The sequence below is a fragment of the Uloborus diversus genome, chromosome 6, assembly GCF_026930045.1.
Source record: "Uloborus diversus isolate 005 chromosome 6, Udiv.v.3.1, whole genome shotgun sequence".
NCBI classification, from domain to species: Eukaryota; Metazoa; Arthropoda; class Arachnida; order Araneae; family Uloboridae; genus Uloborus; species Uloborus diversus.
The window spans coordinates 128531084-128550324 of NC_072736.1; the positions used below are offsets into that span (position 1 = coordinate 128531084).

At 35.4% G+C, this 19241-nt stretch overlaps 1 protein-coding gene across 1 annotated transcript in view; it reads left to right on the plus strand.

The window, feature by feature from the left end:
- LOC129225256 (glutamate receptor ionotropic, kainate 2-like) overlaps positions 1–18890 on the plus strand; it is a 276786-nt gene extending 257896 nt beyond the window's left edge. The window contains exon 15 of the mRNA XM_054859840.1: positions 16259–18890. Within this exon, the coding sequence (XP_054715815.1) occupies positions 16259–16459 (201 nt within the window). The 3' untranslated portion in view covers positions 16460–18890. The remainder of the gene's footprint in view (positions 1–16258) is intronic.
- The last annotated feature ends 351 nt before the right edge of the window (positions 18891–19241 follow it).

Genomic DNA, 19241 nt, shown 5'->3' on the forward strand with positions numbered 1-19241 from the left:
AAGTTTGTTTATGGTATTTAAAAAACAAAACATTCTCATTGAAGTTTCCCAGCATTTTTTTCCCTTTTTTCTAGTTTGTCAGAAAATAATAAAATCTTCTTCAAAATGCCACTCCTACGAACCCCCCCCCCCCCCTCCCGTGCCAAAAGCATTACGGAGCATTTCAAACTTTGGTTTCCAGATCTTCAGTTTCGCAAAATTTCCAGAAAAAGCCCCCGAACAACATCGCTTATTATATCAACATTGCTTAAAATTGCGTCGCCGAAACTCGGGTTTGGTTTTGTTTCAGTTTTAAAAGGGCCCTAATTTTACCAAATATGGTCGTACAACTGCGTTTTTGAGACTCCAGTTTCAGAAAAAATGCGAGCAAGAATCCTCGAATCGCCTTCCTTTAATATCATCAAAAATTAGGTTCTTCAAACAAAACTAACTAAAAATTTAAGTAGAATAACCCCTGAACCCCTCCTCCCAATATCTTAGAATATTGCTTAAAGTTTTAGAACTTTTTAGGAAAATCCAGGGGCTAGCATCAGAATCCCCTCCTCGTAAAAATCTTCAAAGTTAATCTGCAATTGCGTTTTTGGAACTTCAATTTCAAAAATTTGAAAGGGAGATTAAAAATAAATTTTAATCTATTTTTCAAGAAAAAAAAATGATTAGGGAGAGTCTCTGAGCCGCATTCCTTGCCATAACATCAATAAATATGGCCTATAATCGCGTTCCACGCCTTTAATTTCTACAAATTTCCGTGGAGCCGAAGACCGTCTAAAATTCCGTTTTCAGTACTAAAAATTTCAAAATTTTCCGGGGGGGGGAACCCCGGCACCCTTATCAGATTAGATTATTTTTCAACATGTTTCCCTTAAAACTTATTTTCTAGTTGCAGCACTGTTTTGCACTCAGTTTTAAATTATTGAAGTAAATATATATTACGGGGCGCGGGAGCGCCCCGCCCCGCCAAGGAAACCAAACGACAGCAGCCAACGGAAGCAAATCCACCGCCAAAGACGAAAGAAAATAAAGCGACCAAGAACAAGATTACGCGACAGAACGAATTGGGGTTTTTTGGGCTTTTCACCCCTCTGTATCTCAGCCCCATGAAGACCCCCGGAGTTGATTTTTGGTACACTCAATTTCTAGTGGCCCCTGACGCCGTAAACCAAAATACAATCCCCTGGACCATCAGGGGGAGGAGGTATTAAAGTTATAAAATCGCTGTTCCAAAAAGTTTTCGCTTTCTTTAACAGGGCCACAGCCCAGACGAAAAAAGGAATCAAGCTGAAATTTCGCACACACATTCCTTGTGCCCTACTGATGTGCCTTTTGTGCCATTTGACCCCCCCTTCCCTTCCCCCCTCGTTTTTACCCCCAAATTGTACCTTCCCGGGGTTCTATCACAGCTCCCCGGGGGGCTACGGTAATGATTTTTTGTATACATATTCTTGGGGGGCCATTGAGTACATATACAAAAATTCAACCCCCAGGGACATCATTGGCCGGAGTAATTAAAGTTTGAAAATCACTAACTTTCCCTAAATTCTTATGTACTTACTCTGAGCTCATAGGGTTTGTTTATCTCGGACTGCAATTGCAAGGTTAGAACAGATCTAACAGTTATTCGAAAGTTGTCTTAGGAAATGAAATTCAATCAAGACTAAAACACATCCAACAGTCGCAACTAGACGTTAAATCGCGGATATCACAAATTTGCCACAGCGACTTAGCTCATTGCGCGCAGACTTAGCTCATTGGGCTTTCTGTTTTCAGATTCTATGTTGTTTGTTTATGCTTAAGCAGAGAAACAAATTAATGAATGAGATTATAATGCTGTCCTCCCCCCCCCCCCCCCCAATTTCGCTGATACAAAATTTCTTTTCTTCCTGTTTTTCAGTTTTGATATTTTTATGGAGGGAAGAAATTTTAAATGTCGGCGCGAAACTGAGGTTAAACCATTACAATATTTTACGTGACAAATTATATGAAACTGTACGCATATGAATACGGCACATATATCTTTTTAATTGAAAGCGAAAAATAGCACTTTTTTTTATTGGTTTGCTTATTTTCTAAATTAATGGATTTTTCACAAACAATACATATGAATTGAAAACATATGAAATACGTGTATGGATATCCGAGCTTTACAATAATTTGGGTAACAACAAAACTAGGTATTAAACAAGACAAAGACTTCTATCAAGAAAAAGATAAATCATCAAACAATTAAAATTGTCTCATAAAACGTAAAATAATCCACAATTTAAGAAAAAATGTAATTAAACAAAAAAAAGCTAGATTAAAATAGCCCTCAAGCTGTAAAACATTTAAAGAAACCTTCATGAAAATGTTCAATAATCTGTCAAATAAAGAAACTGTAATAGAATTTATTGCGAAGATGTAAAATACTCGAAAGCAATATAATTTAAAATATAGTATTTTATTATTTAAGAAATTTTCTTTGCAACAGAGAGAGGATACAAGAATTGTAATAAAATTTAAACCGCCCAATTCTCACAAAATGAACATAGAATCTTAATAGTCAGAAAATAACTTGACGTAAAATTAGGCTAGCCATTATTATTCCTTAAAAACACAAAACAGCGTTGTTTCAATTGAAATTTCAAATTTCAGTTGTTTTTTGACTTGATGTTCTCAATTCTAAAAATACAAACAAAGTAATAATATCAATGCAAAAAGATGTGATATCTCATCAAAAACAACCCTGTTGTAAAAATTTCCCCTCCAAGAAAACCTTTAATTTTTCCGCACAAAAAAAAAAAAAAAAAAAAAAAAAAAAAAAAAAAAAAACCTACATCCTAAACCCAAAAACCCTCAGCCATAAAAAGTTATGATATCTAGTTTGCCCACCAAGTATCTGTCAAACTATCATCCTCCCTCTTCTCCTTTGTCATCACAGCTACTTCCATTAGAACCTCCTCCCACCTTCAACTCCTCAGAAACATGGATAGATCTTTTAAATTGTTTATCTTGTCTGGCGGGAAGCTTTTCAAAGTGAAGTGGTTGCTTGGTGAGCAAAAAGCTTCCCGCCAAACAAGATAAACAATTTAAAAGATCTATCCATATTTCTGAGGAGTTGAAGGTGGGAGGAGGTTCTAATGGAAGTAGCTGTGATGACAAAGGAGAAGAGGGAGGATGATAGTTTGACAGATACTTGGCGGGCAAACTAGATATCATAACTTTTTATAGCTGAGGGTTTTTGGGTTTAGGATGTAGGTTTTTTTTTTTTTTTTTTTGCGGAAAAATTAAAGGTTTTCTTGGCGGGGAAATTTTTACAACAGGGTTGCTTTTGATGAGATCTTTAACTATACAAGTTTGATCCGGATAAACATGAGCCGAATAAAAACTAGACATGTCTACTGTATATAAAATATACAATAATAGAATTTGTAATATCACTTGAAAACACATCTTCTGAGATTTTGGAGCCCCCCCCCCCCCCCACCCACTTCCAACACACACCGCTAAGCCCCTCATTGTAGGCGTTAAACAGAAATGAATTATTTGAGCCACTATTGTGTTTTTTCTGACAGTGCAGGTAAAAACGAAAAAACATTGAAACCAAAACCCCTCCCTTTATGAAATTCTGGACACGGGCCTGGTTCAGTGTATAGGGTAATTTGGAAACAGTGCGACAAATTTGTAGGTAGTGTAGGCCAATGGTTCTCGACCTGTAGTCCGCGGACCACTAGTGGTTTGTGAGCACCTTTCATATGGGCTGCGAACAGCTAGAGAAAATAAACCTATATCATTTTTATAGTTGCAGTTAAATTTCTTAAAGGAAACTGTTGGATTCATCTCATTGAACCTAGTATAATTATTGTGAAAATATCTTATCTTATGTGGTCCGCTTAGGATTCGGAAGGGTACTAAATGGTCCTCCGTAGCGAAAAGGTTGAGAACCACTGGTTCATGTGACAATTTTGAATAAAATAGCGTCACAGTGTCGGAAATGCTTCTTGATGCGGTAGAGGGAGTTCTGTTCTATGAGAGTACAAAAGCTCAAAATTTTTTCCCTTTGGGTAATAAATGCTTTGAATCAGTTTATTTGAAAAGTCAAAAACGACGCTGTTAAAGCACAAAAATTGCAAAGTTGTTGTATACGCGTTACGCGTGTTTATGGTCAATAAGGAACTATTTTTTAATGCACAAAATATCTTGAGTTTCCCATGCTAAGCAACAGTGACCAAGGAGCATGCATGCTTTATAACATTAAAGAAATTTATTTCAGTTTATTCTCATATTGTTTTTAGCAGAAAGACATATTAACAGAAGTTTTTAGCAAAAAGAGATTTATTTGGTAAAAAAAAAAACTTTTTTCACGCATTCAGTGCCCAAATAAAAACTTTTAATCTCTTAAGCTATCATAAACTCCAACTCTCGCATGATGGAACTATTTCTGATCCTGTTTGTGATTGCACTACGTCACCTCTCAAAACCTTTTCACTCCAGTCGCGAATCTCCATGCAACTGCATGCAATAATACATGATGCCGCGAAAACAATAGGAAAGTTTAAAACAATACCTATTTTGAAAATGACGTGAGTTTTGTAGCGAATAAATGGTAACATTGTGGAGTAACCCTTCAGAATGATAACCTCTGTTGGTATTTTCTCTCAGATGTGTTAATTGGCAATGGAGCGCAGGAATTTAAGTGACTTTCACAAACTTTTAACTTTTAGTAAAGTGCTTAAATACTGAAGCACCTCATACTTTAGTTAATTAGCTTATGGTATTTCATGAACTAAAATTATGAATAACTACGTTCAATGAATAAATGTAATTTTTCAAAAGTTCTACTTATTCAGAGGAATAACTTTTTTTTGTTTTACCAAATGAATTCGACTAAGCTTCAATATATCGGAATCCAACTTATCAGATCCAGACTATACAAATAAACTGTAAGAAGCAATGAATTAAACGGATATCCCTATTTTACTCATGCATTTATTTATTCTCATATATTAATTTATTTATTTATTTATTCATCCATTTATGGTTGCATTATCTATTCATTTGATCAAAAATATTTGCAACAATCAAATAGAAAATATTTTATTCGAAAAATGTTTTATTTTTCACTTGCCCCATAAATTTTCAACGTGAAAAATTTCCACTTTTTTTTTTTTTAAGTACAAATTTTCTGCTAAGAATAAAAAATAATATTTCAGAGCAAGTTTTATAATAAAATACATTGTTATATTTTCATGTACTGTAATTTTCAAAACATATTTCCAATTTGTTCATTTTGAAGTTTTCTAAACTATTTCACTTGCCTCACATTCTCCTAGTTGACTTTAAAATACAACTGGAAATTATTAAAGTAACAAAACGAATACTCCTCACTTATTGAAGGAATGATTACAAGAAATGAAAGAGATATTGGATAAATCCATTTGGTAAAGACATTTATTTATAAGCAAAAGAGTTTATCTTTTTTGAGAACCACGTTCCATTTATTATTTGAGCTGCTTATTTTGCTTGAAAACTTCTTTATTAATGAATGAATTTGCATTTTGTGCGGACAAAAAAAGTATCGTTTGTTGTTAACCCTGACTGGAGTTAAAAGTAATTTCAGAAGATCAAAGGCTACTTGAGTGGTAATGAAGAGTGGAGACACTCCAGGTTCTCTAGGACAAATTAAATCATGTTGAAAGAAGTTAAAAGGCAGCGACTAAACTAGATACATGTTTAGGAGAGGGAGGTGGGGGGGGGGGGTCTTCTAGTTTTGGTTTAATCTAAAATTACTTTGCTGGGTTTTGCGGTTTACTTGTTTCTTGAAGCTAACGGAGGGTAAGGATTTCTTTCTTTTTTTCTTTTTTACTTGAGGAGCTTGAGAGTTATTTATTTATTTACGTTATTTAATTTTATTTTTCTTTTGAGGTTATTCAAATATCTTTCATGCACTCAGCTAAACCCGACTAACGATTAAGCAATATCTTGATTTTTATGTTCCTTTTATCTTTGGTGTTTTTTTTTTTTTTTTTTTTTTTTGTATTATGTATTTTTTACTTCCTTTTACAAAAAAGGAAGTATTGTATTCGCGAAAAAAATTTCACTCAAAAATCGACCTTAATTTCCATTTTGCTCACCCCCGAATGAATGTTGAATTTTTTTTCGACTCGACCACACGTGGATAATAGTTGTATAGCAGCCACCTACCAGAGATACTAGTTCTATCTCTTGCCCTAAAACAGGAGAGAGGTTCTATCATTTGTACAGGTTGTCTCGAAAATTTTAATTCTGGCACTTATATCTCTTTGCTTCTCACAGGCAAGGGCGGATCCAGAAAATGTTCAAGGAGGGGGCGATTGTTTTTACTTCCTTTTACAAAAAAAGAAGTATTGTATTCGCAAAAAAATCTTCACTCAAAAATCGGCCTTAATTTCCATTTTTCTCAACCCCGAATGAATGTTGAGTTTTTTTTTCGACCTGATCACACGTGGATAAATGCCTAGGAACGTACAGACACCCGAAATATCCATTTTGACGACCCCCGAGTTAATTACAACGAATTTTCTCGTGACGTCCGTATGTACGTATGTATGTGCGTATGTGTGTATTTATCTCGCATAACTCAAGAACGGTATGTCCTAGAAAGTTGAAATTAGGTACGTAGACTCCTAGTGAAGTCTAGTTGTGCACCTTCCCTTTTGGTTGCATTCGGGTGTTTCTAAAGGGGTCTTTTGCCCTTTTTTGGGGAGAAATCATTGTTAACTTCGATGTAAACTCAAGTGGTGTTATAATTTGGTAGACACTTGGCGATATATCGTCAGTATTTTGGTCGCCAAGTTTTGTCGCCAACTTAGCGACAAATTTGGCGGTTTTTTATATACATATATATATATATATATAATCTGGTTTTAATTTGGCTACTGTTGGTGATATTTAGAGAGTGAACTATTGAATCGCATTAAAAATGCCAATAATGGGGAAATGACATTAAATTGGAGCAAAAGGAAATCATGTGATGCACACATCAGCTCGTTTACTAATGTAATAACCAGAAAATGGGGTAGTTTGTCATTGTTGAGTATATCGGAAAAAATATATTAATACTTATGACTTCTTTTTTTAGTTATTAATGTAACTCTTTCAACCGCAATACAGTTTTTTTCCCCTTTATGAAGAATATCCGTCTTTAAGCGTCTGAGATCGGTCACTTTTTTCCTTTTTCATTTGCGTTTTTTGCATAGTAGAGAAATGAATCAATAACTGAATTAAGTACATAATATGTATAAGAAAAAATAAATGAATAAATAAAGTAGTAAGTTAATCAGAAAATAAATGAATGAATGATTGAATAAGTTAATTGATAATTGAAGAAACGTAAATGAATTATTAATAAAAATACACAAGTAATTCAACTAAAGAATGAATAAGTAAACGAAATTAACTATTTCGCTTTGTCCCAATCACCTTTTCCCACACGCACTTGACAGACATTTTAAATCAAAACATATGTAATGTTAACTAAGTACTTCATTGGACATCGAATCTTAACTAACACTTAAAATATTAATTACAAAAAATGTATCACTTTCCAATAACAAAAAAAATTTTTGATAAACCACAAAATATTCCATTATATCAGATTTTGAAAAAGACTGATATTATTATTTTCCTTGATCTTCCACGCTATTTATTTCTTGGCTCCAATCAACTATATGTTTAAGAACATAGTTAAAATATTGCCAGATGTGTGGTGCAGCGAACTGTGAAAATATTTCACCATTTTACATTGCCTCACTATTTCACATTTCCCTTTACCCCATATTCCCATAAAGGTGCATTTATTTTAGATAATGCTTAAGTATATTATTATTTTAATGTATTATTTTTTTATTTTAAGGTTTATTTTTGGCCTTGGTGGCCTGATTGATAAGACGTCGGCTCGTAACTGAAAGGTCGCGGGTTCGAGGCCAATCGGTCGGAGATCCTCCGTGTTCGTTGATGGTGACCGTGGCTGGTTAAATATGCTATGGTCACAAAGTCCTCGAAATGAATCAATGCCTCTGGGGATACTAGGCCAGAGATTGCTTGGCTTCTGTTTTATCTCTAATTGCTCTGAATTTAAAAAAAAAAAAGAGCTGTCTTCAGGGTCCCATCCAACAGGTGAAACCACAAATAGTAGTACGTACGGGGGAGTATGATGTGATATGATACTTTAAGGTAGTTTGCTTTGGTTCACACACAGGTCAAAGCTGATAAAATACAGAGGTGAAAACTTATATTTTTAAATTATGCTGAAGTGTTGAGGCCAACTAAACTTTCCTACACAGCACCACCTATAACTGCTAAGCCAACACTCCAAAAACTGCTTCTCGTTTTGAGACACATTGCGTGGACATAGTCCTTTTCCGAAATTGAACCTCTTCAGACTCAATCTACTGAATTCCCCCAACTACTTATGCGGAGAACTAGGTTCGCCTGAACATTACTTATTTGACTCCCCTTTGACCGCATCTCTTGATATTCGTAGGAATAATACACAAACTACTATTCACAATATTTTATATGCTTTATCGGTAAATAAATACCGTAATGAAGTTAATAAAATTCTCAAGAAGGATATATCATTTAAGAACAATAGTAGCTTTTATAGGTTTATCATGATTATTTATAACATGTTTATCTAGTTATGTTTCGTATTCAGTAATGTTTTCATAATTTTTTTTATTCAAAATGTTAGCCTTGTGTAAAATTGTAGCAAACATACTGTCAAAAATTGCGTTCTTAGTTGTTAACGAAGCAAAGTTATAACTTTTTGTGTGTATTGTACACCATACTTTTTTTTTAATTAAATAAAATTTCTCATGGACCCACTTTTTCAGATTTATCTGAGCAAAAATTATAAAATTTAAAACTGATAAACTAAACAATTGGTAGGCAAGAGGATCTCTGAGGGTGTCATCTGACATCCACATGCCTGAGATCCAGCCATGGGTCGTCAAGGGAAAGACAATGACACTAACGATTAGATGAGACTCTTTTCTTTAAACTTTGTTAAAACAACCAAATTAGTATGAACAGTTGAAGAATGGATGTAACACAAAATTTGCAACATGAAAATTAGACAGCTATTGAGTGTGAACTATTCTCAAGCGTTAATATTACGTAATGATTCGACAATTTCACGTGATGAACAAGAATATCGTTGAAGGAGAAAAATTAACTTATGGTCGTCAAGGGAAAGACAATGGTTCTAACCATTAGCTTGGAGTTTTTTCTTTAACCTAGAAATAGAATTGGTATGAACAATTGAACAATGGAAGTAGCACAAAAATTACAAGATGAAAATGAGTCAGTATGAATGTTATTTAATATCGAGTGTGAATTATTCTTACATCCTATTAGTACGTAATGATTCGACAATTTCATGAGATGAACAAGAATATCATTGGAGAAGAAAAATTAACTTAAAATAATTAAAATCGTCCCATTACTATACAAAATTAATTCTGCTCTGACCATAGCTACCTGAAACATTCTCCAATTTCCTTAAAATTTAACTCACATAAAATGTTTTTATTACTAATTATTGCTTCACTAAGTGTTCTTTGGATCCTCAACAAGAAGTTTTCTGTCTTAATGTTCGGGTTCACTTCAAGCGGCAAAAAGAGGAACTGATTTCCTAGGCGTTGAAATCAGTTCTGCCTGATGTACGAGATCCCATCAAGGAGGAAGAGGAGTACCACTCAGTGTTTCGAGTTTTATTTTTCCCTCTGTTTCTGGGCAATTATCTGTTCCTTTTATCGTCAGAGGGGAAAAGAATGCTACTCTATAATCAAGTAACCTAAATAAAGTAATATTGAGAGAAGTTCCATTATTGCAGCGTTCTGCTTTAAGGTTTCTTACGAAATTAGAAGAGAATTGACGAATATTCTTTGAACTTCAGTATAAATTTTAAAGCATCTAATCATATTTATATTTATATATAGCTATATATCTTCATTATCTATTTATCTATCTAATGCATGTTGCATTAAAATATACCCATTTAAAATTGAACTACGTTAAGTTCCCTTAAAATGTAAAACAAATTCTTCATTCAAATACAAACATTAAAAGCTCCATTAAAATGTTAAAATGACCGCTATCAATTAAATATCATTTAAAGTTCCTCTAAAGTGTAGAATCATCCGCAATTTAAAATTAAACAAGATCAAAAGCTTAAAATTTTAAAAAATCTGCATTTAATACTGAAAAAAAAAGATTAAAAATTTCGCTGAAATGTAAAAAAAAATCCACCATTTAAAACTAAACAATATCAAAAGTTCTACTAAAATGTAAAAGGAAATCACCATTTTAAATTAAACAACATTAAAAGTTCCATTCAAATGTAAAAATGTCCACCGTTTAAAATTAAACAACATTTAAAGTTCTACTAAATTGTAAAAAAATCTGCCATTTAAAATTTAAAAAAAAGTTCTATTTTTTAAAAAAAAACTGCATTTAAAACTGAAAATAAGATTTAAAAATTCTTTAGAATGTAAAAAAATCAGCCGTTTAAAGTCAAACACCATTAACAGATCTATTAAAGTGTACAAGAATCTGCCAAACAAATAAATCATCACATTAGGAAACCTCAAAAAGTTTCATTGAAATGGAAAGTGCATAAGTGTCAAGAGCAACGATGATGTACCCTCCAAGGACCAATGTAACTCTATTTTTCACTTACTGTTTAATGTAGTTGTTTAGTAAATCACAAAACAAGTCCAGATCCAGAAGATTATGTAACAATAGTGTTTTAATGTTTTCCATTGAGCAAAAAAAAAAAACTCATTATTCCACCACACACTTTTTTCCTTTTTAGTGTTACTTTTTTTTCTTTTTTAGTGTTACTTCCCCCCCCCCCCCCCCCCCCGTTTCTAACATCAACACAATAAATCTTTTTGAAGTTGAAATTGGGACTGCAGTGTCTACAGGTAAATAAGTTTGTACGATCGGGGAATATTAGTTATTTAAGAGAAACCTCGCCGAGTCTAAACCCAAAATTTAATTTTAGGAGGATCTTATCTCAGAAAAGTTCTTAAATTCGTTCTTGGAAGTATAAAGCTACGACACATTCCAATTTGAAAGAACTGCGTCATTCTTCTTCGTGTTTCGTTTATGCTCTAAAAAAATAAGAAGCAACCAATTTTTTTAAAAAAATCTTCAAAGAAATTTAACTGTGAAATGAGCATTGACTGTCTCGTTTTCATTTGCTTAACTATTTTTTGCACATTAAACACTTGAAATATGTTTTTTTTTAAACCACTTTAAGAATTATTTGCAATATTTTATCCTGTTGTTCAGAAAAAAACCCCGTCAACCATGAGGAAAAAGTTGAATTTGCTCGTAAACGCGGCATACAAAAATACTGCATGTAAGTAAACGTTCTCTTGCTTTTAAACTAATTTTCAATTCAACTTAGCAAAGTTAAATACGTCCAGCAAACTGAAACATATGATTAATCTTTATCAAAAGTTATTTTTCTTCAAAGTAATATTTAATTTCTGTTTCGATACACCTTCTTTATGAAATCAAATAGATTGTAGATTACAATTGTTGATTAATAAATATTTAGATGCTAAGGTGAATCCGAGCACTTTGAAAACACTGCGAAATGTTTTTGCTGTTGTTACTTTCCGTAAAGCCTTGCCCGAGTCGAAAGTACAACCCAATTTGAATCTAACTCTCTCAATTTTGGCTAGCTATTACTTGAGGAGTTATTCCTATTCAACCAACAAATAAGACAAAACTTTGAGTGAGGCAGTTTAAAATAGAGCGCAACTGAAATTCAGGAGTTTACTTTCAAAACGGATTATATCCAGTTTTATACTTTTTTGGCAAAACGAAAAAAGCGTTTTACGCACAAACACTTAACTGCTAGAAATTCAAATTTCTCAATGTTTTGGTAGAATAACAAGTGACTATTGGCATAAGTGTAGTAATTTGTCCTCATTTTTACCAGACCTAAATTGCCAATTTTATTTTGGATATATTCCTTTTTGGTGTAAAACTGTGGATGTTATCCCCTTTGCAAACGAGCTGATGTGTGCATCACATGACTTCCTTTTACTCCAATTTAATGTTTTTTCCACATTATTGGCAATTTTAATGTGATTTAATTGTTTAATATCTAAATATCACCAACAGTAGCCAAATTGAAACCAAATTTAAGATTAAAAAAAAAAAAAATCTCCAAATTTGTCGCCAAGTTGGAGACCAAACTTGGCGACTGACGATAAAGGAAAAAGACTGGCGATATATCGCCAAGTGTCCGACAAATTATAACACCACTTGAGTTTACAGCGAAATTAACAGATTTCCCCCAAAAAAGGGGCAAAAGACCCCCTTAAAAACATCCAAATGCAACCAAAAGAAAAAGAGCACGATTAGGCCCCACTAGGAGTCTACGTACCAAATTTCAAGTTTCTAGGACATACCGTTTTTGAGTTATGCGAGATACATACACACATACGCACATACATACGTACATACGGACGTCACGAGAAAATTCGTTGTAATTAACTCGGGGGTCGTCAAAATGGATATTTCGGTTGTCTGTAGGTTCCTAGGCATATATCCACGTGTGGTCGGGTCGAAAAGAAAACTCAACATTCATTCGAGGATGAGAAAAATGGAAATTAAGACCGATTTTTGAGTGAAAATTTTTTTGCGAATACAATACTTCCTTTTTTGTAAAAGGAAGTAAAAAACACGCATTTTCTTCAGAAATAAACTTTATTAGATTGAAACAAAATATTCAACATTTTTTAATATAATTTTTTACTTCCTTTTACAAAAAAGGAAGTACTTTATTCGCGAAAAAAATTTCACTCAAAAATCGGCCTTAATTTCGTTTTTTCTCACCCCCGAATGAATGTTGAGTTTTTTTTCGACCCGATCACACGTGGATATATGCCTAGGAATATACAGATACCTGAAATATCCATTTTGACGACCCTCGAGTTAATTACAACGAATTTTCTCGTGACGTCCGTATGTACGTATGTATGTGCTAAGGCCCCTATATATACGAGCCGGCGCATCAGCTTAAGATCAGCCTTTTTGGATCGGAGCGCGTGTTTGAGTGGTTGTCTTTTCTGGCAAGTAATCGCGTTTGGTGATTGTTCACTGCGAGCGATAATTAGCGACACGTGAATTGTTTATTAAATAAAGTATCATTTTCGGCAAATTTGGCGAAACCCGAAACTTTACTTTGGTAACCCTAACAGTGCAACAATGAAAATCCGATCCAAAATGGCTAAACTTAAGCTGATGCGCCGGCCTGTTTATATAGCGGCTCTAGTATGTGTGTATGTGTGTATGTATCTCGCATAACTCAAAAACGGTATGTCCTAGAAAGTTGAAATTTGGTACGTAGACTAGTAGTGGGGTCTAGTTGTGCACCTTCCCTTTTGGTTGCATTCGGATGTTCCTAAGGGGGTCTTTTGCTCCTTTTGGGGGGGAAACCGTTGTTAATATCGATGTAAACTCAAGTTGTGTTATAATTTGTCGGACACTTGGCGATGTATCGCCAATCTTTTGGTCGCCAAGCTTTGTCACCAACTTGGCGATTTTTTTTCTTTTTTTTTTAATTTGGTTTCAATTTGTCCACTGTTGGTGATATTTAAAGAGTAAACAATTGAATTACATTTAAATTGCCAATAATGGGGAAATGACATTAAATTGGAGTAAAAGGAAGTCATGTGATGCACACAGCAGCTCGTTTTTACTCCACTTCATTCCTTCTTACTTACTTTATTCTTTCAATTGAACATTTCAAAAAAAAGAAAAAAAACTAGTTAATGTGTGCACCACATGACTTCCTTTTACTCCAATTTAATGTCATTTCCCCATTACTGGCAGTTTTAATGTGATTCAATAGTTTACTCTCTAAATATCACCAACAGTGGAAAAATTGAAACAGATTTTTTTTAAAAAAAATCGCCAAATTTGTCGCCAAATCGGCGACAAAACTTGGTGACCAAAAGAATGGCGATATATCGCCAAGTGTCCGACAAATTATAATACCACTTGAGTTTACATCGAAATTAAAAATGGGCCCCCAAAAACGGGCAAAAGACCCTTTTAGAAACATCCGAATGCAACCAAAAGGGGAGGTGCACAACTAGACCCCACTAGGAGTCTACGTACCAAATTTGAACTTTCTAGGACATGCCGTTCTTGAGTTATGCGACATACATACGCACATACATACGTACATACAGACGTCACGAGAAAATTCGTTGTAATTAACTCGGGAATCGTCATTACTGATATTTCGCGTGTTTTATACGTTTTTAGGCACTTATCCTCGTCTATTCGAGTCGAAAAAAAAATCTCAATATTCATTCGGGGGTGAGTAAAATGGAAATTAAGGTCGATTTTTGAGTGAAAATTTTTCACGAATACAGTACTTCCTTTTTTGTAAAAGAAAGTAAAAAGGACATTCCCCGATCCAATTAAGTACGAACAATAAAATCACCCAAACCGAAAAAAATAACAACGTTGTAGGTATTAATAGATCACAATTAATCACAAATTTTCGAAATAATTTAATCATTAATTAATCAAAATTTAATAGTAATATTAATTATTTAATATTAGTTTTGTAATCACAATTTGAGGTCGCGCTTGCCTAACTGATAACAGTCTTGCACAAGGCGCAAGATGCTGCGATCTCTTAATACGGACGGGTATCACACTTGATTGGAAATGCTCAGCCAGTGATTCGCTACGCTATTTTATTTGTGAACTACTTTTGAGTTAGAAGTGGCAAATTCAAATTTGGATATGTGCCCTTTTAATATGAAAGTGAATGAGTGGGTACCAGCACATAAGGGATAAGTTCCACTTTGCTGTAAAAGACCTGGCGAGAAATAAGGGGATGGATATAAAGCACTTAGGTGGTTAAACCAATGTTTAAGCATTTTTTAACAGTGGTTATAAACCACTTCGTGAAGAAAGAAATTAATGGGTCGATAGAGCTTATATTAGAGATTCTGAAAACGAAAAAATTGTTTTTTCCAAAAGTGGATATAATCCGTTTTGAAAGTAAACTCCTCAATTTTTAACAGGGCTTCGGAATCAGAGAGAAAACAACCGACTCCGACTCTTTCTCCTCAAAATTAGTCCAACTCTGACCCCACAAGCATTGACAGAGTTGCGGACTTAGAGGAAAAATGGCCGACTCTGGCTTCAAGACTCCGACTCTGCCGTTTAAGGGGGATTTTAAAGGGGATTTTTTTTATCACAGTTTGGAGGGTCTCGTTGTGGTTGGTGCATTCTCGGTTTCTGGTCTGGATCAAAGAAAAAAAAACAGGGCTGACTTCGAGACTCCCTCCAACCGGTTAAAGCATAAATAGTGTGATAAAATGTATGGATGCTTCAATTGCCAAATCGATTAACTCCACTTTAAAAAAAAATTCTCATTTTTGCTTCAATAGTGCTTTTTCAATGCTTAGCATGTATTCAAGTTTTGGTTCAGTACATTTCTAACCATGGGTGTATTCGGAAACATGGATCGGTCGCCTCGGTGCCACCGCAAGCGTTCGGAAACGCTTGCGGTTGAACCGGTGACATCACTTAACGGCGTTCGGAAACGCTACGGTCGTTTACTGGCGGTCGACTTGGTAGCAACCTGTCGCACCGCTGTCTGGAAGCGGTTAGCGAGATCACTAACGTCACGAAGTCTGTGTTGGTCAATCCGGTCGTGTTTCATGTTTTGATCGTAACGCACGTGACTTTCCCATCACGAAAGTTACGCTTTGATAGGAGCGTCGTTTTCTGCTGAACTAGAACTACCGCAGTGTAACCACGAGCGTTCGGAAACACAGTAGTTCTACCGGAATTCCTAGAGAAATTCCAAATACGTCATAACCACACCGGGCTAACCACGCGGTGTAACCGGTGGATCATTTCCGAATGCAGCCCTGGTGTTGGCAGAAAATGTACCACGAGGGCATATTTACTCCTATGGATAACACCATCTTCTTCATACCTATTCTCTACTTTTTGTTTCATGGAGTTGATCGATTTGGCAAGTGAGGCATCCATATGATAAGGGTGGTGCACCGTAGTGTTTAGGAGAATGCGCCATTGCCCTTGGAGGTGGATACGTATGCATCTTTACCCCAAGGTGAATGATTTTATCTATGAAAATAAATGACATTGTTTTTTCTTTTTCGTTATGAAGCACTCATGTTGACTCGCTAACTGAAAGTAGAATTTGGTCTTTTGCTCCACGCAGCAGTCGCTGTGCTCCGAGATGGCAGAAGAGCTGCGCTTCGCCGTCAAGTGCCGGGCCAGCAGGCAGCGTCCGGCCCTCCGGCGCCAGTGCTCCAAGTGCATCCCGGGCACCACCTACGTGCCCGCCGCCCTGGAGGTGCCCCAGGAGAACGGCGGCGTCCTGGCTGAGGTGCGCAAGAGCCCCTGCGACGGCGACTCCTAGTTCCACAAGTGCCAGCATCGACACTCCACCCACCCCGCGCAGCACTCGCACGACCCCTGAACGACCCTCGAGCACTTAGCAAAAACAATCACAAACTCTGCTCTCATCAGTGTCCGAGTCTGCGGCGGCGGATGGAAACAAACCAAGCTGTCCAATTCGCATTCCGAAAGAAGTGATACTCCCCCGTGATACTAATTACCTAACTCAGAGGTCTCCAATCCGCATCCCGTGAACAGATTTTGTCCGAGCCTGCGGGAAGTTTACTAACTGCAAAAAACTTTTTCTCTATTTGATAATCGATTTACCTTTAAGGATTGTTAAAGAAAACTAAGCCCAGAAAATCTCATAAAACACACTGAAAGCTTAGTTAAAGAAAATAAAAATCGCGGGCATAACAGGGTGGGGGGGGAGCTTACTGGACCACCTGAACTGAAATATTGTAGGTTTGTTGGTCCACTACGCCTCCAAAAATTTGCAATGTTAACTCTTGGGTCAAAAGGTTGGAGACCCCTGGCCTAACGCATTTCGCTCAAAAAGTGGTAGTCAAATGGACTAAGCGGCAGTGCCATCTTTAGATGGCGTTGCTATGGTAATGGGTCCCAACAATTTAAACAACTAGAATATTTTACGTGGCTCGCCTAGTGAAAAAATATCGTCTGATGTTAAAAGGGCTTTTATTCAGAAAAATATGAACGAAGATAAATAGATTTATTCTGTTGCTGAATGTTTTTTATTTCTCTTTTGCTTTCATTTAATCTTATATTTTTAACTTTCAATTGTGTAAAGATTTAAAATATATTTTAATATTACAATTTAAGCTGTAATTTCATCCTCAGGTGTTTCATAATTCTCCGATGCTAATTTTTAATATACCCGGTTGATGACGGTATATAACTTGGTCGATTTGGCTGCCATTTTTCCCTATGTTGAAAACGACAAAGAGATAGGCCTTTAGTATCATGGGGGTAGCAGTTAAAGGCGTCAACAAAAAGTACAGAAATTGATTGCGGAGATTTTCGGTTATGAAGATTTTTGTCATCTCGTTACGTTTTCCTTATTCAGCTCCGAGAAATTTCGCTCCTCGTTGCCGCCGTGGTTGATCGCTCACACAAAACCTTCATTAAAGCTTGCTTAAAGAAAGTGCTACTCACACAAAACGCGAAGTGCTGGGGTTGCCACACAGATGATACCTCTCCTCAGGGTTGCCACATTGAAAATTATTGCCACTTGGAAATGTTATCATTGAAAGTTGTTGCCACTTGTACAAGAGCCACTATATGTAAGACAGACCGACGCATCAGCTTAAGGTGAGCTATGTTGAATCGGATTTCCATTGTTACGGAGCTAGGATTACCAGAACAAAGTTCCTGGTTATTGCCAAACTTCACCAGATTAGTCAACGTTTGAAAGCTTATGTATCCGAATATTGTTACAGATTTTCATAACAGATAACTCTCCAGAAAAGACAACCCATAGAGTAAAGAAATTACATAGAGAGGTCCCATTATACTAAGAAATTGAAGTCGGAAGTTGCACCACTGTATCCCAAGATCCTTAGCTTCTTGCTAAATATCTTAAGATGCATTTTGATTCAAAACATTCCATTACTGAATCTCAATTGGTTGTTAATTTAAATTTAGATATTGCTGCAAGTTTCTGAAGCACGTTTTTGAAATTGCATAAAACATGAATTAAAATGCAAACAAATCCGCCAGCTACTTTATTCGGTGGTCTTGCGAGATTGGTGAAAACAGTTCTAGCGAAGCGATTATGTTATCATAACCCCGATCATCATTGCACCGCTGTATCACATAATTCCGGCTTCAATTTCATCTCCTTTTCACCATAGACGGGGCCTCTCTATGTAAATTTCTTACTCTCTGAGACAACCACTCAAACACGCGTTCCGATCCAAAATGGCTCATCTTAAGCTGATGCTTTGACTCGCCCATATAGTCGACTTAACTTGGACGCAACGTGACTAAATTGACAAAAACTTTCAAAACCGAAATTTTCCCCACTGGTTGATGCGGTTTCTGTGCCGGCTCAGAATTTTTACCCAACAAAGATGTAAGTAGATCGTTTTATTATGGATGTATTTTCAAGAGTGAGTGTAAAGATCTTGGAAGTGATTATAAAATTAACTTTTATTGACCGTCTTTAATCCACAACTCAAAACTAGAATCTCCTCGATCGACTTAATCCATCCTCTTCTGATTCTGCTGTGACTTCAAAGCGTGAAGAATATGTACAAATGTTCCATATTTTATGTGGATTTAATTCAAGAGTTGTAGCAATTTAGATTCTACTGACGTAACAGGACCAATGTTTAAAACAAAGCGTAAGCAATAATAAAAGGAAATACGAAATTGGTTTTTTAACAAAACAAGTAATGAGTTTTTAAGACACTGTTTTCTTGCATTTACACTCATGAAGATAGCTTTGACTTTCAAGAGGCGTAGAACGTGTTAGTTACTTTTTTTTTTCTCTTACAAGCACGACTATATTAAATTAATCAAATTCTAAGATGGCCTGAATAACTTCCGAATTCAAAACTTCTTGCTTTCGTCTCCATTTAGTTATTTGTTTATAATTGGGGCTGTTTATATAGCTCAGATAGCACACCTTTGACTCAATTTCATGTTAAGTTTTTAGATTCACAATAAAATTAAAAAGTAATATTTCCTTCTGGTGTACCACTTTTCAGTCACCATTAAATTTACTCTGAGTCCAATATTATTTTACGACTCATATTTTCCCTCGTAAAATATTTACTGTATAT